The 23,926-nt window shown below is 41.1% G+C and overlaps 1 protein-coding gene across 1 annotated transcript in view; it reads left to right on the plus strand.

Annotated features, from left to right (window-relative positions):
- dnah9 (dynein, axonemal, heavy chain 9) overlaps positions 1-23,926 on the plus strand; it is a 550,870-nt gene that overhangs the window by 402,827 nt on the left and 124,117 nt on the right. Inside the window, exon 60 of the mRNA XM_073025877.1 lies at positions 22,516-22,709. Coding sequence (XP_072881978.1) covers positions 22,516-22,709 — 194 coding nt within the window. The remainder of the gene's footprint in view (positions 1-22,515; positions 22,710-23,926) is intronic.

Below are 23,926 nucleotides of genomic sequence, written 5' to 3' on the forward strand. Positions count from 1 at the left end.
ATTGAATTCCTGCAGCATCAGACTCCAGCTTAATAACCTCCTGTTTTTATTTTTCATATTGTCCAAGAATACCAGCGGGTTGTGATCGGTATAGACCACTAGGGGTCTTTGCGCCAGACAAATGTACACTTCGAAATGTTGTATCGCCAACACAAGCGCTAACAATTCCTTTTCCACGGTAGAGTAATTCCTCTGGTGTCTATTGAACTTCCGAGAGAAATATGCTACCGGGTGCTCCACTCCATCCCCCGCTTGCTGCAATAGGACTGCTCCTGCAGCCTCATCGCTGGCGTCCGTGGCCAAGGAGAAGGGGGTTAACAGATCAGGCGCTTTTAACACAGGGTCATGGCACAATATGGCTTTTAACTTTTCAAAGGCATTCTGACAAGAATGACCCCACTCAAATTTTTCCTCCTTCTGCAGTAATTTTGTAAGGGGGAGCGCAATGTCCGCGAAATTTTTACAGAATTTCCGATAGTATCCCACCATGCCCAGAAACCTCCTCAGGGCCCTTTTATTGTAGGGTACAGGGACCTCGGAAATAGCCCGGACCTTCGCCTGCACAGGGCCAACTGCCCGTCTCCCACAACATACCCCAGATAGGTGATCGTGGCATGACCAAACTCACTCTTGGCGAGGTTTACTGTAAGGTGGGCTGCCGACATTCGGGTAAACAAACTTTCTACAGCCTCCAGGTGCTCCTCCCAGGTGTCATTCCAAACTACCACATCGTCAAGATAAGCCTTGGTGTGGGTTAACCCCTTTATCACAGCGTCTATCATCCACTGAAATGTCCCTGGGGCATTTTTCATCCCAAACGGCATAATGTTGTACTCGTACAACCCGGACGGGGTGACAAAGGCTGAAATCTCTCGAGCCCTGTCTGTTAAAGGAACGCACCAGTACCCCTTTAACAAGTCAATTTTTGTGATGTACCTTGCCTTCCCCACTTGATCAATGCAATCATCCACCCGGGGAATAGGGTAAGCATCGGTCTGGGTAACCGCGTTGACCTTCCGGTAATCGGTACAGAATCTTATGGTCCCGTCCGGCTTTGGGACAACCACGCAAGGAGAAGCCCACGTGGAAGAGGATTCGCGGATTATCCCAGCAGCTAGCATATGTTCAATCTCCTTCTCTACTAGCTGGCTCTTTTCAGAATTCAACCGATAAGGGGCTTGTTTAATAGGTTGGGTTGAGGTAACTATCACATCATGTTGCGTCCCACTACACCTTCGGGGAACATCTGGACATAAGTCTGCATGCCGGTTAACGAGCTGTATTACCTGCTCCCTTTCCTTTTCTTTCTCAGCCCTTTCCTCAGCCTTTTCCTTTGCAGCCCGTTCCTCAGCCTTTGCAGCTGCTTCTAGCTGCTTTACTTTAAGATCATATTCCAACCTTACTTTCTCCAACTCTAACTGATCTGCCCCACTCGCTAATCTCTTTTCGGGGATATTTTCCAAATCCTCAGCGCAAACACCTTCTTCCGAATGTAATACTGATTTATGACCCTTCGCACTTCCTGCTTTTTCATTGATGATCTCACCTCTGCGAGGTCTAACCCCTTTGCCAGATTTACCAAGTCTGATTTGGTAGCCGTCCCTAGCGCCTCTACAGTCGGGTTTCTCATAAATTCATCCACATCCATCTTTGCTGGTTTCCTGTCTGGCTACCTGCGTAACCAGATTTAAGTTTGGACTTACAGCCCGATTCACTGACCCTCCCCTTTGGTTTCAAATCCCGGACGAGCCCCCACTTGTTACGTTCCCCAGTAACCGGGTGACTTACCAGCAAAGATAGATAGGTCCGCTGAAGCCTGATGCTACTATTTTCAAACGTTTTATTTATAAAGGGGCACAAACGTATGGTTAATACAAAACATTCAGATCATATACATCGTCAAAACTCAATCTAAAGCACAGGTGTAGTAATAATCAATCAAAAATGAGCTCTATCGTTGTCTAGGGGATACTGAGTCCAATGAAATATAAGAGTCACTCAAAATCTGCAGGCTTCCCCGTTTCGGGAACCGCTGGCGTTTCACGTGTTGGATAGAGAGAGAAAAAGAACACTTGCCCATTGTCCTTGCAAAGCAAATCCCTGCTGTTAGTTAAAGCTGTTTTTCCTTTTGGGTCCAGCCACAGACTCTCGATCCAGAATCTAACGCACGTGGCTTCCTTTAGAATGGCTTCCCGTCCCGACGGGAAGCACTTTCGTGTCTCCTTCGTGTGTCTCCTTGGTGCGTCTGAGGCCCCGCCTCAGCAGCCCACCTTTTATCTGGACTGGCAGGGTTGTAGATGTCCATCAGGGTGGGGGGCGAGGCAATCTTTCCCCCATCACCCATCTCACATTGCCCTGAGGGTTTGCACGTAGGCCAGTTCCTTATTCCACAAAGGTGTCTCCCAAGACAATGGCTATGTCCAAGGCTTTTGTCTTGTTGAGCGACCAGCCCACATTCCAAACCGTAAGGCTCTCTCTCTCTCTCTTGCGATTCTCACAAAGGAGGGGGCTGAGGTCATGACAGGAGCAATATGTCAACTGAAAGGCCTGTTACTGTGCTTTAAGGTTCTCTGCCCTATGATAATTGCAATAGACACGTAGGAACACTCTTCCTGCAAGTTTCCCTCCTAATCTCAGGCCATGATTTGGAAACAAATTACAGTTCGTCTCTTATCATTAGGTCAAAACTACAGCACAAATATCAAAAATATCAATTTCTCCTTCTGGTAAGTAAATTCGTGCCCCCCCTCACTCCCACCATCCTTTATTCCCCGCTCTAAACTTTTACTTCCCCTATGTTCCCCCCTCCTTCTCTTTCTCCTGTTGTCCACTCTCCTCTCCTGTCAGATTCTTTCTTCTTCAGCCTGTGACCTTTCCCACTCACCTGGCTTCACTTATCACCTTCCAGCAAACCTCCTTCTCCTGCCCCCCCACCTTTTTATTCTGGCATCTTTCCCCTTCCTCCTCAGTTCTGATGAAGGGTCTTGGCTCGAAACATTGACTTTCTATTGAGTTCTATGCAGTTGATACTGCCTGACCTGCTGAGTTCCTCCAGCATTGTGTGTGTGTGTTGCTGTAGAACTCACTGTTCAAAAGTAATAGCTTTGTGACTGTGCACAGCATAAAAAAGGAAGCTAAGAGTTTCTTTCCCAATGGTGCCTATATCAAGTGACAAAAATCTGCAGCAAGATTCCACAAGTTCCAGTGGCATGAATAATCAGTTATTGGTCTTTGATGGCATTTATCAAGGCTGGGACCTCGGCCACGGTGCCAGTACTTTTTGATTACGATCTGTTGAAATCAGTGACAACCGGAATATCAGCCAGACAGGGCCTTATTGCTAACGCCTCCTCCAGAATTTACCATTGCTGTCAAAGAGCTTTCCCTTGGGTTTGACTGAAATGTCACTTAATATTGTTTCTAAGCTGCAGGGCCAATGCTTGGACAAATAAATTAGTTCAGCTACAAACAGTAGTCCGAAGAAAGGGGTAATTTTCAAGTTGAATGCATGAAAAATTATAAGATATTGGAAGCTGTTTTCAATGATTTTTAGTTCTTTTTAATGTTAGTGAGTAAGAAAATGGTATAGTATGTTTGAAGAAATGCTGATAGATTTGCTATTACTCTGTATTAATGAGACAACAAAAAGTGAGAGACCACTAAAATATTTCTTACGGTGTGCTTCCCACATCAGGGATTTCCTCAGAAGTGTCCGCACTTCTTCAGACAGTTAAATGGCAACATTCACCTCAGCCATGAAATTTACTCCGCCCATCATTGGTGTACCATCTTTTCCCAAACACCTCACTGGGAAAGACAGGAACAAGTGATATGAACACCAGCTGCAGGTTCCTCTGCAAGTTGCAAACCATCCCAAGTTGGATATATATATCATGGCCCATCATTTTTGTTGTCTCTAGAAACAAGAGCTAAATATAGCCAATGACAAGAAGGGTTGCAGCTGTTCAAGAAAGCAGCTCTCCACCACCTTTGGTAGTTAAGAATGTGCAATAGATGCAGGTCATATCTGCAGTGGCCACTTTCTGCAAAATGAATAATGAAAAGACTGTCATCAAAATTATGATATTGGATTAGGAATTGCTCTGAGGAAGCGATAGTGAAAGCATATTGAAAATAATGGATTTCAAAAAGAAATTGGATCCGTAAGAAAATAAAATATTTGTAGTAAGTTAGGAGGAGCCGGTGGAGAGAACCAATTGCATTGGTCTATCAAAAAGCCATCAGTGGTAAGAATTGGCTTTTTCTGCACTCTGTGGAGGTATATTGTGAAATGCTGTCCTGAATTTTTAAATAGACAAAGGAGATACAGTTACCTTCTACCTCACCGAATATGATTGCAGTATTTTATTATCTTAACATAACAAACTTGGATATTTATTGTGGAAAAAGAAATAATTCAGATTTAAGATGGCGCTACCAAAGGTGTGCAACAGCTTACTGGCAGTTCGAAAGACAAAAAATTCAACTAAAAATATTTCTAATAGCACCTTTTCTGAAGTAAATTGTGGTAAACTATCACCGGAAACAATGGAGAGCCAAGCAAATATGAGAAATGTGCTGTGCTGGTGCACTGCAAAATCAACGCAGTTGGAGTAGGCGATTCGGAGAGGAGAAGTTTTGATGCTCTTCTAACTAACCTGTGTGCGAGGTTTGGATTGCTGTAAGCACTGAGTCGATTTGGAGAGATCGTGAATGGCTTCGACCTAGGCGGTGAAATCTAGACCCTGCGTGTATTGCTGGGTGGCGTGGCCGAGGCCCAGTGCATTTCGCTGCACCAGGGCCCAGGTCCTAATATGAGGTATGATCCACTGGTTAGGCAAATGAAAGGCTGGCCCAGATAGACTGGAAAAGCAAGGTGTTGGGATCGGAGGTGAGAGCTGAGCCAATTTCACTTGCTCTCCTGAGAGGTCTGCTTCTTTCTCTGTGGAGCTGATGCTGTGAGACTGCCTCCGGCTGCTGTGCTTAGTGTCTGTAAGCTTCATGGAAATTTGCTATGCTAATGTGAAGACCTGATTTCACGACATATGTCAGTGATATAAATTTGACTCTAATTCGGATTCTGGGTCTAATACTAAGGCTTTGAGCCTTCTCCAGGCTGCTCCAGGGATTCGGATCTAAGGATCGGATCCAGTTTGGTTCGGAATGCTGTTTCTTCCTTACATTGTTTGCATAATTTGTTTTTTTTTCTTTCACTGCACGTTGGGGTTGGTGTTTTTTTAATTGGGTTCTTTGCTTTGTGGCTGCCTGTAAGCAGACAAATCTCAAGGTTGTATAATTTATATATTCTTTGATAATAAATGTACTTTGAACTTTGAACCAAATGTGCTAACAAATTTTTTTTTTACCTTCAAGATAATTCAGAAATACCAGAACAAAACACAGAGATCAAAACATCCTTAAACATTCAGAGCTAGTTGTTATTGAATTAGTTGCAATATAATTGGAACAATATTTTGTGCATATACAGTAAGTCCAAGTGAACACAATGATACAGTTGTAAATAGTAAACACAACCTCCTTTTCTAGCGACCTAGACTATATAATCTAATTATTCTCATTATAATGGATAATGGAATGGCTGACAGGCAGGAGGCAGTGAGTAGGAATAAAAGGGGCCTTTCCTCTTTGGCTGCCAGTGACTAAAGGTATTCCTCAATGGTCAGTATTGGGACTGTTGCTTTTCACATTGTTTGTCAATGATTTAGATAATAGAATTGATGGCTTTGTGGCAAAGTTTGCAGATGATACGAAGATGGATGGAGTGGCAGGTAGTGCTAAGGAAACAATGATAAAAGGAAAAATAGTGTGGGCTATTATTATTGCTGATTGTTTTGGGATAATACAGGGCATACGTTATTTATTTTAAACATCAGAAAAATTATTAGCATGACCAGAAGGACACCTTATGAGATATAATGACTTATTATTTTAATGATGTTTAGTAAATTTTTTCTGTTCGGCAAATACTGTATTGTAGTAATAAAATGTCATTTTTGAGCACCATCATTGTAAAGGCAGTAATCAGTTCCTCTTTCCTCTCAGTATCAAAGGTCAGAGTATATAAGACCAACACCCACTTTGTTCCTTATCTCACCCACACATTTATAATATATTTTATAACCATATACACTCAGACCCCACCTAGCACTGAGGATGCGCTCCTGGGAGGTGGAGCGCTATGTAAATCAGCGTTATGTGGGGTCGTTATAACATTACGTAAATGGACATGTGTACCTGATTTAAAAAATATTAAACCCAAGGTGTGATATATTATTTTATGTGTACACAGTAACTCATGGGGTAACAAACACACAAATACATCAGTGGAGCAGCAGCAGCGGAGGGAAGCGGGTGGCGGCTGCATCTCAGAGGAGGGACCAGTCTGTAAGTCCTCCTCTAACTTCAGCTTCTTCTTCTATTTGGTGTCGAGATTTGACTGCCTTTCTTAAGTTTCCTCTCATGAAGCAGTTCTCAATAGCAGGAAATCATGTCGAGAACTCCCCTCTGTGCCTTATTGCTTCGCTCCCAGTCAGGGTCATTATCGATGAACTAGTCCATGGTTTGTGTGATCGTGACGCTAGTGCTGAGAAATTTTGTGGTTAACCGGTCCTTTGCAGCCTTGAACCCAGCTGCATGTTTCTCTTCTTGGGAGATGGAAGTACGGAAAGGTATTCTTTTCAAAATAGGCCTGTTTCATCTACATTGAAGACAAGCTTTGGAGTATAATCATCCTTTTAGATTATGGCCTTCAGTGTTGCAGGCAAATCCTGGGCTGTCTTGCTATCTGCACTAGCCCTTTACCAGAGGTAAGTACACCATGGAGGTTACTGTGCTGTTTAAATCTATCAAACCAACTTCTGTTGGCTGTGAATGTTAGCATTGTATCTTCTTGAATATGGTTGTGGAACTTCTTGCATTTTCCATTATTATTAGCTGGCTTAGGGGCATGTTTCCACCCATATATTTACTGTATTTTCCATTGTTGCAAGCTCCTTCAATGAGTCACCTTTGTTATTGATAACTTTGAGGTTGTCATTGCAGAAGCTTTTATCTTGTCTGGATTTTTTATAATTGTTCTGATCGTCGATGTAGCCAATTTCAAAGCGGCACCAACATCAACCTGATGCTCACCAGCTTCCACTTCCAAACGCCATTATCACTTGCAGTTTCACATCCATGCTGTTTCTTTTGCAAGACATCTTAAATGTACTAACCTCACTGGAAGTTGCAGCGTGTTTTCCAGATGTTATGGGTGAAAAAAATGGAATAAATTGATGAGAGAGCAAGAACGTTTACACATGCGGGGGAGGCAGCGTGAACTAATACATGATTGGCTGTGTGTGGCTCCCAGCGTATGTAAAGTGCTTTCATTGGCTGATTGAATGTTTACTGTAATAGCAGCCACTCTGTAGAAGTTTTAAGTGTTGCATAGAATTAATTTTTGTCGTTTAAAAAAATTCCAATAAAGAATAACTGCATTGTAATGAATCAGTGCTATGTATGGTAGTGATATGCAGGGTCTGAGCATAGTTAGTAAAATAAATTTCATAGCCTGCTTTAACAGACATTAGTGAAATACCTATACTCTAATCACAGTGATTTTTTTGTGCATGTACAAAAAATCCAAATAGACTTTATGATGCAAATCTAAAAAATAGAATTTTTTTCCTTTGCTTTGACCTTGATTGACTGCACTAAAGAAGCTGAACACTAATTATGTAGGATATACTGATTTTCTGCAATGTGATTTGAACTCTCAACTTCTGGTTTGCTATTTCACCTCTACAACTGTTATGTCATTATAGTTAAGAATTTTTAAGAAAGTGATAAGGTGTGCAAAAGAGATTTTTTTGCCTTGGAAATTATATGTAAGTTACCAGTCTTTTTAATAAATACATAATGAGGGAAAGGTAGGAAAGGTGAACGTGGGTCTATTAAAGAGAAATTCAGACAAAATTATGATGGATGTTTAAAAATTATGAAATTCTGAAATCAGTACGTTACATCCTTTCCTTAAAAGGAGAAAATAAAATCAGCACAACTCGACATCAAAATAATTAGAGTGTGCACTTTTCGAGCACCTTAAACATCCCAAGCACTCCTACAGGGGTCCCCAGTTTTTTCTATGCCATGGACCCATATGTTAACCGAGGGGTCCACAGACTGCAGGTTAGGAATCCCTGCCTTAGGAGCTTTCTTTACATAATTTTTTTCTCCCAAATGCAGGGACATAGTTGAGCAAATAACTACAATTTAGTCAAAAAGATCAGAAGAGCCTTTAAGAGAGATGGAGAAATTCACAGATTTAAAGAGTGACTTTGATGATGTCGGAATCATTAAAATTGGGGGAATTAAAGGAACATGTTGTCAGGCATCTTCATAGGCATTGTGAAGTTCAGGGGACGGATGGTGGTGAAGTAGGCCAAAGATCAGTGAAGTAGAACTACGAGCTTTACAAGTTCCAGTGTTTTGTCAAAGTTGAGTTTATTATCATATACAAAAGTAAATGTATGCACAGGTGCAATGAAAAATTTACTTTTAGCTGCATCACAGGCACACAGCATCACATAAGCCGTATTCACAAGAAAAAATTAAATTAAACAGTGGAGTATGGGCCCTTCATCCCACAATTCTGAACCGACCTATATAAACCTACTCCATGATCAATATAACCCCTCCCTCCCACATTGCCCATCTCCAACACTTTTCTTACATCCATGTGGCTATCCAAAAGTCTCTTAAATATCTATATTGCATTAGCCTCCTCCACCACCCCAGCTGTGCATTCCAGGCACCTACCACTGTAAAAAAAAATCTCTGATATTTCATCTAATTTTTCCTCTCCCCACCTTAAATGAATGTCCTCTGGTATTGACCATTGCTGTCTTAGGAAAAAAGGCACTGGCTGTCACTCTGTACCTTTCATAACCCTGTACACCTCTATCATGCCACCCTCAATCCTCCTTCGCTCCAAAAGACAAAAGCACTGGCTTTCTCAACCTTTCCTCATAAGATGTATTCTCCAATCCAAGCAACATCTTAGTAAATCTCCTCTATACCCTCTCTCAAGCTTCCATCTCCATCGTATAATGAGGTGACCAGAACAAAGCACAATACTCCAAGTGTGATCTAACATGACTTTTGAAGTTGGAACATTACTTCATGGCTTTTGAACTCAATTTTCCAACTAATGAACAACACCATAGGCTGAATGAAAGTATTGAGAAGTTACTAACTAAGCTTTCTATATTTATTTGTTTTTCAAAGATACTTTTATAATTATACATAAAGCAAAACTGATTTTTTTTTTGTAGGGAAATATAGGAAAATACACCCATTGAACACAATGGCCTCTGATAACCTGTGAACCGAATAAGGTCCACACATGGTTATGGAGTCACAGCTCACAAAAAACACTCATAATTTTGTACACTTTACCAGATTTGTTCCACATTTTCTGTTCTTTCTGCAACTGCTTTTAAACGCTCTTCAACAAACTCCATTAAACCGGGATTGGTTGCTGTGCACAAAGATAATGATAGACTGAGGAATGTGCTGTGACATAATATTCCAGCAATAGTAGAATACATTTCTGCTTGCACTTTTGGTACAAAAGACGTTATCGACATTCAGTTTCGCACTGCAAGTTCAGTTTTGAATCTAATACATTTAACATTAAGATTGTACTATCTAGTACACAGCATGAACTTGAGGCTGTCTGTAGAAATACTACAGGATGTCTTTCTTATTAATGTACCCATATGTTCATAGATGAATGTTATTTGTGCGGGTGGATTGTTGAGATATTAGGCATATATTTTTGTCCTTTCTTGGTTCTCACATACAGTTTGGCTGCTGTGTCCAGCTCAGTCAATGGTGGAGGCTTCAAGTGTCCAATCTTGATGTTAAAACACTGAATCCTCCACTCAGCCCCTTCCACCTTCAAGCTCGTTGTAAACACTATGCCCATACTAATGCTACACTCCGCATTTATCTAGTGCTGGTGATTAGAGAGCAGAATAATTCATGCTTCTCTGAAAAGATAAATGGAAAATGCTGTTGAGCAACAGACTATGCATTGTGAATACAAATTTTTTTTGACTATGATTGTGAGAAGAGGGGGCAGTTGATAGTTTCGTCCAACATCAGCCTTTTCCTGAAAATAGCATATCATGAGACATCTATAGTAACATATACAGATTCCACAGATTGGTTACTCAACAGTCTAGCAGTTGAATTCACACTCCAGTCAGCTTAAGGCTGATTTATACTTGTGCGTACGGGCTATGCCGCAGCCTATGCCGTAACCCTGATTTTCACTTCTGCGTCGCTCTATGCCACATCAAGCATGCATTGGTGTGCGCCAAAACACTAGCTGGCAGTGGGGTTTCTATGCCATTGTGTTGTGTTTCTTCCTGAGAGACATGGACGAGAAAATGCATTTCAAACATTTTCGCATGTCGGCAGGTAGATTTGACGATTTGGTTCATCTATTTTGCATCGGTGTATGCACAGCCTACAGACATGGCGGAGGAAAAGCAACCAGAAATGCGTAGGAAGAAATGCAATGCTACCAAGCGGACCAATCACAGTTGTTGTGGTCTGCGTCGCCGTGATGCGTGAGTAACTTTTCTGGAGAGGAGCTTGTCACCCTACAGCGTAGGGTACGCAATACCTACGGCGCAGATGCGACAAACAAGTATAAATCTGCCATTAAGGTAAAAGAACCCTAAGGGGCAAGTCATCATAATATGATCAAATTCATCCTGAAATTAGAGAAGGAGAAGCTAAAGTCAGACGTATCAGTATTACAGTGGAGTAAAGGGAATTACAGAGACATAAGAGAGGAGTTGAACAGAATTGATTGGAAAAAAAACTGGCAGGATGACAGCAGAGCGATAGTGGCTGGAATTTCTGGAAGCAATTCGGAAGTCACAGGAGATATTCTTCCCAAAAAGAAAGAAGTAGTCTAAAGGAAAGATGACACAACTGGAGCTAGCAAGAGAAGCCAAAGCCAGAAGAAAAGCCAAACAAAGGGCATATAATGGAGCAAGAATTAGTAGGAAGTTAGAGGATTTGGAGTTTTTTAAAAACCAACAGAAGGCCACTAATAAAGTCATTAAGAATGTAAAGATGGAATACAAAAGTAAGCTAGCCAAGAGTATTAAAGATGATTCCAAATGTTTCTTCAGATAAATAAAGTGTAAAAGAGAGATGAGAGTGGATATGGGACCGCTGAAAAATGGTGCTGGAGTAGTAGTAATGGGAGGCAACAAAATGGCAGATGAACCAAATAAGTATTTTACATCAGTCTTCCCTGTGGAGGACACCAGCAGTATGGTGGAAGTTCCAAGTGTCAGGGGCATGAAGTATGTGGAGTTACCATAAATAGAAAGAAGGTTCTTGGGAAATGGAAAAGTCTGAAGGTAGGTAAGTCACATGGGCCAGATGGTCTACACCCCAGTGTTCTGAAAGAGGTGGCTAAAGACATCATGGAGGCATTGGTAATGATCTTTCAAGAATCACTGGAGTCTGGAATGGTTCCAAAAGACTGGCAAATTGCAAATGTCACTCCACACTTCAAGAAGGGAACGAGGCAGATGAAAGGAAACTATAGGCCTGTTAGTCTGACGTCAGTGGTTAGGAAGATGTTGGAGATGGTTATCAAGGATAATATCTCAGGGTACGGAGACACTTGATAAAATAGGCCATAGTCACCATAGTTTCCTCAAGGGAAAATCGTGCCTGACAAATTCATTGGAATTCTTTGAAAAAATGCCAAGCAGGATATAAAAAGGAGAATTGATTGATGTTGTGTACTTGGATTTTCAGAAGGCCTTTGACAAGGTGCCACACAAGAAGCTGTTTAGCAAGCTACAAGCCTGTGGTATTACAGGAAAGATTCTAACATGGATAGATCAGTGGCTGATTGGCAAGAGGCAAAGAGTGGAATAAAGTGAGCCTTTTCTGGCAGGCAGCTGGTAACTAGTGTTGTTCCACATGGATTTGTGTTGGGACCGATTCTTTTTACATTATATGTCAATGATGTGGATGATGGAATTGATGGCTTTATTGATAACTTTGCAGATGTTATGAAGCTAGGTGGATGGGCAGGTAGTTCTTAGGAAATAGAGAATCTACAAAAGAATGTAGACAGATTAGGAGAATGGGCAAAGAAATGCCAGATGGAATACAGTATTGTGAAGTGCATGGTCATTTACTTGGGTTAAAGAAATGAAAGAGTTGACTATTTCCTAAATGAAGAGAAAATAAAAAAAAAACAGAGGTGCAAAGTCCTTGCTCAGGATTCCCTAAAGGTTAATTTGCATGCTGAGTCTGTGATGGCAATGTTAGCATTTATTTCTAGACTATAAAAGCAAGAATGTAATGTTGAAACTTTATAAACCACTGGTGAGGCTTCACTTGGAGTATTGTGAGCGGGTATGGGCCCCTTATCTTTGAAGGAACATTCTGAAACTGGTGATGGTTCAAAGGAGGTTCATGAAAATAATTCCTTGATTGAATAGCTTGTCATTTGAAGAGTGTTTGATGGCTCTGGGCCTGTAATCCCTGGAAGTCAGAAGAATGAGGCATGACTTCATTGAAACCTATCAAATGGTGAAAGGCATTGATAGTGTGGATGTGGAGAGGATGTTTCCTATGATGGGAGAGTGTAAGACCAGAGGATCCAGCCTCAGAATAGAGGGGTGCCCTTTTGGAATGGAGATAAGGAGGAATTTCTTTAACCAGAGAGTGGTGAATCTATGGAACTCTTGTGGATGCCAAGTCTGTATGTATATATAAGGCAGAGGTTGATAGATTCTTGATTGGTCAAGGCATGAAGAGATTCGGAGAGAAGGCAGAGATTGGGGCTGAGAGGAAATTTGGATCACCCATGATGAAATGGTGGAGCAGACTTGATGGGCCAAATGGCCTAATTCTGCTCTTATGGTCTTATGGTATAAGGAAGAATTGTATAATATTTTGCCTGAGCAATGAATGATAAATTGAATAATTAATGGACAACATTGTTTTGGTCACTGCTAGATTTTTGTGCCCACTCATGGAAACCATTCCCAGCTTATTCAAAGAAAGACGTTAAAGTTTTGAATAAGGTGCAGAAGCTCTTTACTCAAATTATTCCAGAAATCATGGACTGGAGAAGCTGGGGTTCAGAACAAAGTAGGATGCACCACTAACCGACAAAGATATTTCAAACATGTAGATGAATCAGGCAAGGACTATGGTCATTCTCTTTATCGTTAGAGGATCAGACAATATGAGCATAGATGCCTTGACAGAATTTTATGGAACCTTAGTGAAACTGCACCTTAGTATTGTTTACGATTTTGGTCAATTTTGATATAGTTGCTGTAGAAAGAATGCAGTGAAGGTTCATTAAGCTGGTTCTTTGGATGACAGATCTGTCATATAATCAAAGATTGAATTAGCTGTGCCTCCATTCACTAGATTTCAGATGATTTAGAGGTAATCTTGTTAATGCATGCAAAATCTTTGAAGAGAGAACCAATAAAAATGCAAATGTTGGAAGTCATCTACAAACACAGAAAATGCAGGAAATACTCAACCGTTCAGGCTGCATTGTGGGAAGAGTAGAAAACAGTAGAAGAAACTTGGAATTCTCTACTCCTGAGAGCTGTGTATGTTTAGTCATTGATTGCATTCGGAGCTGAGGTCAATTGATTCCTCAGTATTTAAAATCAAAGGAAAAGTGGATAGTGCAGGACAATGGAGTTTGAGGTGGAAGAGCAGACTTAAACATGTTGCAAGGTGGAATAGTTTATTCCTGCTCCTATTTTGAAGGTTTTTTAATGAAGGTGATTGGTAAAAGTGACTTGAGGAAAATATTTTTTTTATGCAGTGAGTGGCTAGGGTCTGAAATACATTGCTAAGGGTAAAAGGCAGATACAGATGTTCTGAAGGGAGCCAGGTAAGTACCTGATAAGAAAGAGGTCAGTAGATTGGGGCTGGGCCAGATTGTTCTTACATAAAGCCAGTCCAATCTCAGTAGTCCAAATACATGGCTCCTTAATGATGGATGTTTCTTTTTTTGAGGCAATACCTTTTGAAAATGTCCATGATACTGGGGAGGCTAGCACCCATAATGGATCTGGCTAAGTTTGCAGCGTTCTGCAGATTTTTTTGATCCTGTGCAGTGGCCCCTCCATACTAGACAACAACCAGTTAGAATGTTTTCCATGGTACATCTGTAGAAATATGCTGGAGTTTTTGGAGACATACCAAATCTCCTCAAACTCCTTAGGAAATATAGCCACTGTCATGTCTTCTTTGTAATTGCATCAATATATTGTACCCAAGATAGATCTTCAGTGAAGTTGACACCCAGGAACTTGAAACTTTTCACTCTTTCCACAGCTGATCTCTCATTGAGTACTGATGAGTATTTCCTCAACTTCCCAATCCTGAAGTCCACAATCAATCCATTAGTTTTACTGATGTTGAGTGCAAGTTTGTTGTTCCGGTCACAACATAGCATACTTACCTACCCTAACTCTTACATATTTGGAATGTGGGAGGAAACCAGAGCACTCAGAGTAAACCCACATGGACATGGGGAGAATATGCAAACTCCTTCCAGACAGCAGAGGGAACTGAAAGCATTGCACTTAACACTATGCTGCTTACACTCTAAGTAATATAACAACCATTATATTAAATCAGTAATGAATCTGAGAAGAGACTGTTTGTGTGTGTGTGTGTGCACTCGCGCACACACATATTTCGGATTCCACTCACATATCCAAAAGCATCAGCCCTGTTTAATAATTGGACTAGAATATAAAATCAAGGGTGTAATGTCAATACTTTATAAAGCACTGGAGAAACCTCCCTTGGAGTATTGTGAGCAGCTTTGAGCATTCTGAAACTGGCGATGGTTCAAAGGAGGTTCACGAAAATGATTCCAGGATTGAATGGCTTGTCCCCTCACCACCATTCAGGGCCCCAGACAGTCCTTCCAGGTGAGGCAACACTTCACCTGTGAGTCGGCTGGTGTGGTATACTGTGTCTGGTGCTCCTGGTGTGGTCTTTTAGAGGTGAGACCCGACGCAGACTGGGAGACCGTTTCGCTGAATGCCTACGCTCGGTCCGCCAGAGAAAGCAGGATCTCCCAGTGGCCACACATTTTAATTCCACGTCCCATTCCCATTCTGATATGTCTATCCATGGCCTCCTCTACTGTCAAGATGAAGCCACACTCAGGTTGGAGGAACACCTTATACACCAGCTGGGTAGCCTCCAACCTGATGGCATGAACATTGACTTCTCTAACTTCTATTAATGCCCCTCCTCCCCTTCTTACCCCATCCCTGACATATTTAGTTGTTTGCTTTTTACTCTCTCTCTGCCCATCACTCTGTCTGTTCTCCATCTCCCTCTGATGCTTCCCCCTCCGCCTTTCTTTCTCCCGAGGCCTCCCGTCCCATGATCCTTTCCCTTCTCCAGCTCTGTATCACTTTTGCCAATCACCTTTCCAGCTCTTAGCTTCATCCCACCCCCTCCAGTCTTCTCCTATCATTTCGCATTTCTCCCTCCCCCCACTATTTTAAAATCTCTTAGTATCTTTCCCTTCAGTTAGTCCTGACGAAGGGTCTCGGCCTGAAACGTCGACAGTGCTTCTCCTTATGGATGTTGCCTGGTCTGCTGTGTTCCACCAGCATTTTGTGTGTGTTGTTTGAATTTCCAGCATCTGCAGATTTCCTTGTGTTTGTCATATGAAGAGTGTTTGATGGCTCTGGGCCTATATTCACTAGAATTTGGAAGAATGAGGGGTGACCTAATTGAAACCCATCAACTGGTGAAAGACCTTGACAGAGTGGATGTGGAGAGGATGTTTCTTATGATGGGAGAGTCTAAGACCAGAGGGCACAGCCTCAGAATAAGGGAGCACCCTTCTAGAATGGAGATGAGGAGGAAATTCTTTAGCCAGAGAGTGGTGGATCTATGAAATTCATTGCCACAGGCAGCTGTGGAGGCCAAATCTTTATGTATATTTAAGGCAGAGGATGATAGATTGGTCAGGATGTGAAGGGATATTGGAGAGAAGGCAGAAGGTTGATCCAATCTCAGCCCCAATCATGATGAAGTGGCAGAGCAGATTCAATGGGCCAAATGACCTAACTCTGCTCATTCATGTATCTTGTAATCAATACTCATTAAATCCTTTTGTGGATAGTAACATTTACCATTTCCTCTGACAAACTAAAAGCAATGGAATAAAGCTATGGAATCTTACCATCTCAGTGAATATCCTCATTGAAGTTGACAGGTTGAACATTCATACAATTGTTGTACAAAAAAAAAGAAATCCATGTTCTCAAATATAGGCTGGAAGCTCTATGGGTGTTTTTTTTCACATGGACTGTAAGACAAACATGTCACATGTGCTCAATTGGACAGTGGACAGGCAGGGAGATAATCAGCCCGGACTCTAAATGGAACTGCGACTTCACCAAACTAGCAGGAATTCTGCAGCCCACCTCCCCTTCATTCTGAGAAGCAGTAGGTGGCCGAAAGTCTCTTGGCGGGCTGACATTGAGGAACATATTTACTGAATTCACTTCGGCTGAAGTTAGACATTCCTGGCATCGCTATCAGGAACCTGGTTCCACCTGGCATTCGGGAATCCCTCGGGGTCGCAGGCGCCCTGCAGTCCCTTCTGCTAAAAGTGCTGATTCAGTGGAAGAGTGGATAAAAACCATAGACTGGAAACTCAAACATCTGGGCAGATGCGCAGAAAACCTGCTTCAGTTCCAACCTCTATCGATAAGACAGAGCACTACTCCCTGGCCCAATTTATTCGCACATGTGTGCTGCACGTTCCTCTGTCTAGATGTGCACAGTGCCTGCTACATCCTATGGCCTTAGATCAACCCTGGGCACAAGTTGGAGATGGGTAGCAAGGGCTGGCCAGGGAACCACAGACCTACAAACCTGGCTTCAGTAGTAGGGATGTTACTGGAGACTATTCTGAGGGACAAGACTTGGATAGTTAAGGCCTGACAGGAGTAGTCAGCAGAGTTCATGTCTGACGAATGTTTGCAGTTTTTGGAAGAGGTAACTAAGGGATTAGATGAAGGTAGTGGAGTGAATGTTGGCCTTTGACTAGGTCCACTATTCAGGCAGGGTAGGTCACGTGGGATTCAGGGGGAGCTAGTGAGGTGGAAGTGGGTTCAGAATTGGCTCAGTGATAGGAACCAGATGGTTGAAGGTTGGTTCTCTGACTTGAAGCCTGTGAATAGTGGGGTGCCCCAGTGGTCAGTGTTGAGAACTCTGTTATTCATTATGTATGCAAATAATTTGGATGTGGCACAATTAGCAAGTTTGTTGATGATATTAAATTAGGGGTGTAGTTGATAGTGCAACAGGTTACAGTTAATTGCAAAGAGATCTTAATAAGTGCGGGAGATGGACAAGTGGATTTCAACTGAGATAAATGTGAGATGGTGCATTTTGGACACTCACACTAGGGTAGGACCTATACAGTGAATGGCAGGGCACTGACAAATGTTGTGGAACAGCAGGCCCTGGGAGTACAAGTGTGCAGTTCTCAAAGCAGTCGTGCAAGTTGACAGGATGTTGAAGAAGGCATTTAGCATACTGGACTACATCAGTCAGGGCATCTGTTTAGGAGTTGGAACATTATATTCCAGTTATATAAGTCATTGGTGAGCCTGCACTTGGATAACTGTGTACGGTTTTGGTCGCCCTGTTATAGGAAAGACATTGCCAAGCTGGAGAGGGTGCAGAAGAGATTTTCCAAGGCGCTGTCTGGACTAGAGGGCCCGAGATACAGGGATAGATTGACCAGGTTGGATCTTTATTCCCTGGAATGCAAGAAAATGAGGGACAGCCTCATAGATGTCTATACAATCATGAGGGGTATGGATAAGGTGGGAGGTCATCATCCTTTCCCTAGGGTTGGGAAGTCCAAAACTAGACAACACAGATACGAAGTAAGAGTGGAGACATTTTAAAAGGCAGTCGAGAGGTAATGAATTTACACAGAGTACCTGGAATGAGCTGTAAGATGGTGGGTGAGATACGTAAAATTTAAGAGGTATTTGGAAGCATATGTGGAGGAGAGAGACTAGCAGGGAGGTTGCTATGGTAGGGCATGTTGGGCTGAAGAGCCTGTTTCTATGCTGTATAGTTCTATGACTCTATGAATGTGTGTTATAGGTCAGGCAGCACCCATGCCTTTTGATCCTTGGTACCCAAAGACATTTAGACTTGTGCTTACATTTTAGTCAAGTTTATGTTAGATAATAAAGTAGCCACCATCTTTAATATACTGAAGAATGAAAATGATGTTGTTGAATTAGATTTTATCTTCAAAAGTTTTTAAACAGTATCTACTCATCTGCTTATAATTTGCTTAATTCTGGATTCGTTAATTCCTTAAATCTTCTTTTGTCTAAGGAGATCTAGCCCCATCTTCTCCAATCCGTCCATGTTACTGAAGTCCCACATTGTTGGAATCATTTTAGTAAATAAATATACTAGTACGTACAGGTTTTCAAAGACATCTTTTACTAGAGAGTGCTCAGATCCAGTTCAATCCATGTCCAATAGCTGAGCAGGCTGAGAATCACTGGTTAGAAATAAAGATGCTAAAAGGCATAGAGAAAACATGTTTCTGTACTTGTTATGACACTAGGATAGAGCAGTATGCTTCTGGAGTTGTAAACATCTATAGACAACACAACCCAGTCATTGCAGGTGAGCAGATATTTGGGATATTCTTGGTTCTGGATATAGGTGGATATTTTACTGAAATAAGACTCTGCTAAATGTTTTTCTTCATTCTATTTATTCTCAATAAAAGGAGATTGAAAGTTTGGAATGAATAGCCCCAATTGTATTTCAGTGTTTTAAATATTAGTTCTTATTTCTTCAGTCAAGCACAAGATAATAATTCTTCCTGTTGTTAATGTATATTGATTTTGCCAAATTTCCCTGAGGATTAGAAGTTGGAGAAACTACACCAAAGTAAATCAGCCTAGGAGCATACACTCACTAGACTAAATATATCAGCCATAGTCAATAATACATACGCTGTGGATTTGATTAACTGACTTCAAAACACTTAACTCAAAGGTCTTTTTTCCTATTTCACCTACCTAAATAGAAGAAACACTTTCATCAGCTTGTTTGCCATCCATTTGCCCCTAATTTTCTGGTTATCCTGCAAGAGCACTGGATGCCCTTGTAAGGTGTAGATCAGAGGTTCCCAACCTGGGGTCCACAGACCCCTTGCTTAATGGTGTTGGTCCATGGCATAAAAAAAGTTAGGAACCCCTAGTATAGATTATTTTATCTGTCTTTAATATCTAAACAGCAATTGCAGCCAATTTTTCAAACTATTGAACTTGTAGCACATCTAAAATCCTCAGTTTCTTGCAACAGGTCGCTGCTTCTTGATTATGATCTTAATAAGCCAAACCAGTGATCGAAAATATCGGTGATCCAGGTTTGACTTTAACCAGGAAGGTGTATTAGATTCTGAGGCTGTTAAAAGGACTGTTGTGCAAGAAACCAGTAAAGCATATTTGTTAGTTGTCATTACATGGCTGTGGAAGCAGGTTGTGTTGAGAAAGGTGGCTCTGCCCCTTGAAGCAATTTAAGTAATTCCCAGTTCTTCATTTCAGTTTTTCTTTTGCATGTTAAATCATTATTGTACAAGTACCCAAAATCAGCTACATTTTTAGCCAAATTTTGAACCGCTTTGGGCCCTATACCTAAGAAAAGTTGTGTTGACATTAGAGAGGATCCAGAGAAGGTTAATGAGGATGATCCCAGCAATAATATCGGTAATTTGGATGGCTTTGTTACCAGATTTGTGGACAATACAAAGCTAGGTGGAGGTTCAGGTGGTGGTGTGGAATCAGAGAGTCTATAGAAGGACTTGGACACATTAAGAGAAAAGACAAAGAAGTGGCAGATCAAATACAGTGTAGGGAGATGGATGGTCATGCACTTTGGTAGATGGAATAAAGTTGTAAACTATTTTCTAAATAGGGAGAAAATTTAGGAATCAGAGGTGCAAAAGGACTTGGAAATCATCATGCCAGATTCCCTAAAGGTTAACTTGCAGGTTGAATCAGTGATAAGAAAGGCAATTACAATGTTAACATTCATTTCGAAAAGACTAGAGTATAAAGGCAAGGATATAATGTTGAGGCTTTATAAGCCATTGGCCAGACCAAACATGAGCAGTTTTGGATACTTTGTCTAAGAAAGAATGTGCTACCACAGGATAGGGTCCAAAAGAGGATATCGATAATGATCCCAGGACCGAAAGGGTTTTCATAGAAGAAGCATTTGATAACTCTGAACCTGTACTTGCTGAAGTTTAAAAGAATTAGGGGGGCATCATATTGAAACCCATCGAATATTGAAAGATTTGAAGGATTTTTCCTATAGTGGGAGAGTCTAGGACCAGAGGGGACAGCCTCAGAATAGAAGGACACCCCTTTAAAACAGAGATGAGGAGACATTTCTTTAGCCAAGAATTCATTGCCACAGATGATTGTGGAGGCCAAGTCATTGGGTATATTTAAAGTGGTGGTTGATAAGTTCTTGATTAGTCGGGGTGTCAAAGGTTATGGAGAGAAGGCAAGAGAATGGAGTTGAGAGGAATAATACATCAGCTACGATTGAATAGTGGAATAGCCTTGATGGGCTTCATGGCTGAATTCTGCTCATATATCTGTGGTCTCATGACCTAATAAAAGAGGTAAAATATAATGAATGTTTGATGATTCTAGGCCTGTAATTGCTGGAGTTTAGAAGAATGGGGTGGAGCATCTCATTCAAATATACTGAATGTTGAAAGGCCAAGATAGAATGGATGTGCAGGGGATGTTTCCAGTCGTGGGAGACTCTAATACCAGAAGACAGTGCCTCATAATAAAAGGACGTCTCTTTAGAACAAAAATGAGAAAGGATTTCTTTAGCTAGAGAGTAGTAAATCTGTGAAATTCACTGCCACAGATGGCTATGAAGGCTAAGTCACTGGGCATATTTAAAGTGGAATTAGATAGGTTCTTCCTTACTAAGGGTATGTGGAGAAGGCAGGAAACCATGATGAGTGGAAAAATTAATCACCTATGATCAAATGATGGAGTGGATGCAATGGGCTAAATAGCCTAATTCTGCTCCTATGTCTTCTGGTCTTAAATTACATTCATAACTATCTAAAACCACTGTATTTGTATTATCTCTTAAAATTCTTTACTTTGCAAGCTTTTTAATAAGATCCAAGGATAGCAATTGCTTTTCTGATTTTTTTCCAGTTTTAAATATATGAAACCAAGGTTTTTTCAAGAACATCACATAGATTTATCCAAAAGTCAATAGGTTCCACCATTTACAAGGCATTGTTAATTACCTCAGAGGTAGTGGTGGTGATCCACCTTCTGAAACATTACAGCTTATAGATTATTGAAGCTGCCATTAGATGGTTTTTTTTGGGGGGGGGGATTTTGACCCAGTGATGATGAAGAAACAGAGATTTATTTGCGGTCTTTGACTTGGATGAAAACTTACAGGTGCCCTCTTTTCCTGTGCACCTGCTCTCAAGTCGTCGAGTTTATTGTCATATGCACAAGTACATTTACTGCATGCACATGTGTAATGGAAAGCTTGCTTGCAGCAGCATCACAGCCTCTTAATACTACAGCCATAACATTCAGAATAAAATCATAAACATAAATCATACAGGAATTGTACAGAAAGCAAATACAATTTAAAAACAAAAAGAAAATGAATTTCCTTATCATGCAAGTGGTAAGCGTGTTGTTATATTAAGGTACTAATTAGGGTTGTGCAGGTTGGTTCAAGAACTGAATGTCTGAAGAGAAATAGCTATTCTTTGGTCTGATGGTGTGGGACTTCAGATTTCTGTACCTCCTAGCTGTGAGAATGGCACATCCCAAGAGATGAGGGTCTTTGGTGATGGGTGCTCCTTTTATTGAAGCACTGTCCTATGCAGGTACTTTATTGTTCTGCTAGGTGGCAGAGATTGCATGTGGTGGTGTAAAATGAAGTTAATCATTTAGTAACTGACAGTAGTTTGAATAATTATCATGCACTAAAATATCAACGAGGATTGTGTTGTGGAGATAAATGTGATACACGATCATATTCAGAACAGGTTTTCTCTTCCACTTCCTTCCACGGCTGGATTCAGAGATCTTTCTGTCAAATTTTCTTTAATGGGTGCATCTAATGTAGATATAATGGCAGTAATTTCAAAATGTGTGTTAAGTAAGAATGTAACAACAGTTTGGAATTATGTTGCAAAGATGTTTATTCCTGGCAAGAGAACGGTGGATGGGTATCGGTTAGTGTCAACACAATGAAGAAACAGATTTTGAATTGTGTGTGGGCTGGCAAATTCAGAGGAAGTGAAAATAAATCTTTCATACACATTTTTTTTTACATTATTAGGCTCTAGCTTCTATGGAGGAGTTTCGAAACCTTGACCGTGATATTGAAGGCTCTGCGAAACGATGGAAGAAGTTTGTGGAGTGTGAATGTCCAGAGAAAGAGAAATTTCCACAGGAGTGGAAAAGCAAAACATCTTTACAGCAGTTGTGTATGATGAGGGCACTACGTCCTGACCGAATGACCTATGCAGTCCGGTAAGAACAAGGGGTTCTTTCATTGTTACAATTAAAGTTGAGTTTACAGTATTGTCGTATGCACAGGTGCAATAAAAAAAGCCTGCAATGACATAACATCATATAAGCAGCATTCTCAAGAGAAACCTAAAGTGTACAAAGTATTTACAAGAAAGAACACAACATTAATGTGCAAAATAACAAATAACAGTGTTGCTATACCGAGGTGGTGATTCGGGTTATTCATGTTGGTTCAAGAACCAAATGGTTGGAGAGAAATAACTGTTAATGACTATTTTCAATAATTACTTGTTAATGGTTCAGGATGTTGTAGACTCTAAAATCTTCATGGTGATCTGATAGCTGTGCATTTGTACCACTATTAAGCGGCGTATTACTGAATTTTGAACTAGCAAACACTTACCAGGTCACTTTGATGGAATTGATCCATTTTGACCTGATAATAAATTTAACCTTCTGTTCTACATTTGCTTTATAAAAGAGAAAATGGTGCCGATAATAACAGGAAGATTAAGTGGCAGTGTTGGTCCGGGTGAGGATTCTGAGTAACATGACGTTCCCTTGTATTTTTTTGATTCCCATTTCCCAGCCAAGCCCAACCATTCTGGGAGGCTGACCTACCATCGGGTGGATAGTCTTTGACACTGGGCCACATTTACAGTGTGGTGGGATAGATCCAACTTTGTACAGTAAGTTAGTCTGACTTTGAGGAAAGAGCGGGGTAGGTATAATGAGCTGAACATTGGAGAGATGACTTAGGAGGAATCTGGTGCTGAGGAGATCTGGTTCTAGAGATGATGTCTAAGCACAAGGGTGAGGTCCATTTGCAGAGAAGGTAAATTGCAATGGTCAGTATCAGTTATAGGCTTGAGAAAGCAATATACTATACCTTCTGAGACAGGGCCTTAGGCCAAATATAACATAGTTCCACTCAGCTTTTCTGAGTGCTGAGATGATTGATCAGGCTACTTTGGGACTGCAGATTCTTCTACAGATGTGTCAGGAGGTTGTTGATAGAGTGGGCAGATGGATACATTGTGTGGTGCTGTGCTCCTTCTACCTCTTATGTAAGACCTCTCAATGCCCCGATACATGACCTCAAGACTCTCAATGCTTTGTCCTCTTGATGCACGTCATAAACTAGAGGTTTGCAAGAACTGTTGAATATCTTACCTTTCCTCACTGATGATCTGAGCATATTCTTCAACCTTTTTACT

Source organism: Hemitrygon akajei, chromosome 22 (assembly GCF_048418815.1).
Source record: "Hemitrygon akajei chromosome 22, sHemAka1.3, whole genome shotgun sequence".
Taxonomy (NCBI): Eukaryota; Metazoa; Chordata; class Chondrichthyes; order Myliobatiformes; family Dasyatidae; genus Hemitrygon; species Hemitrygon akajei.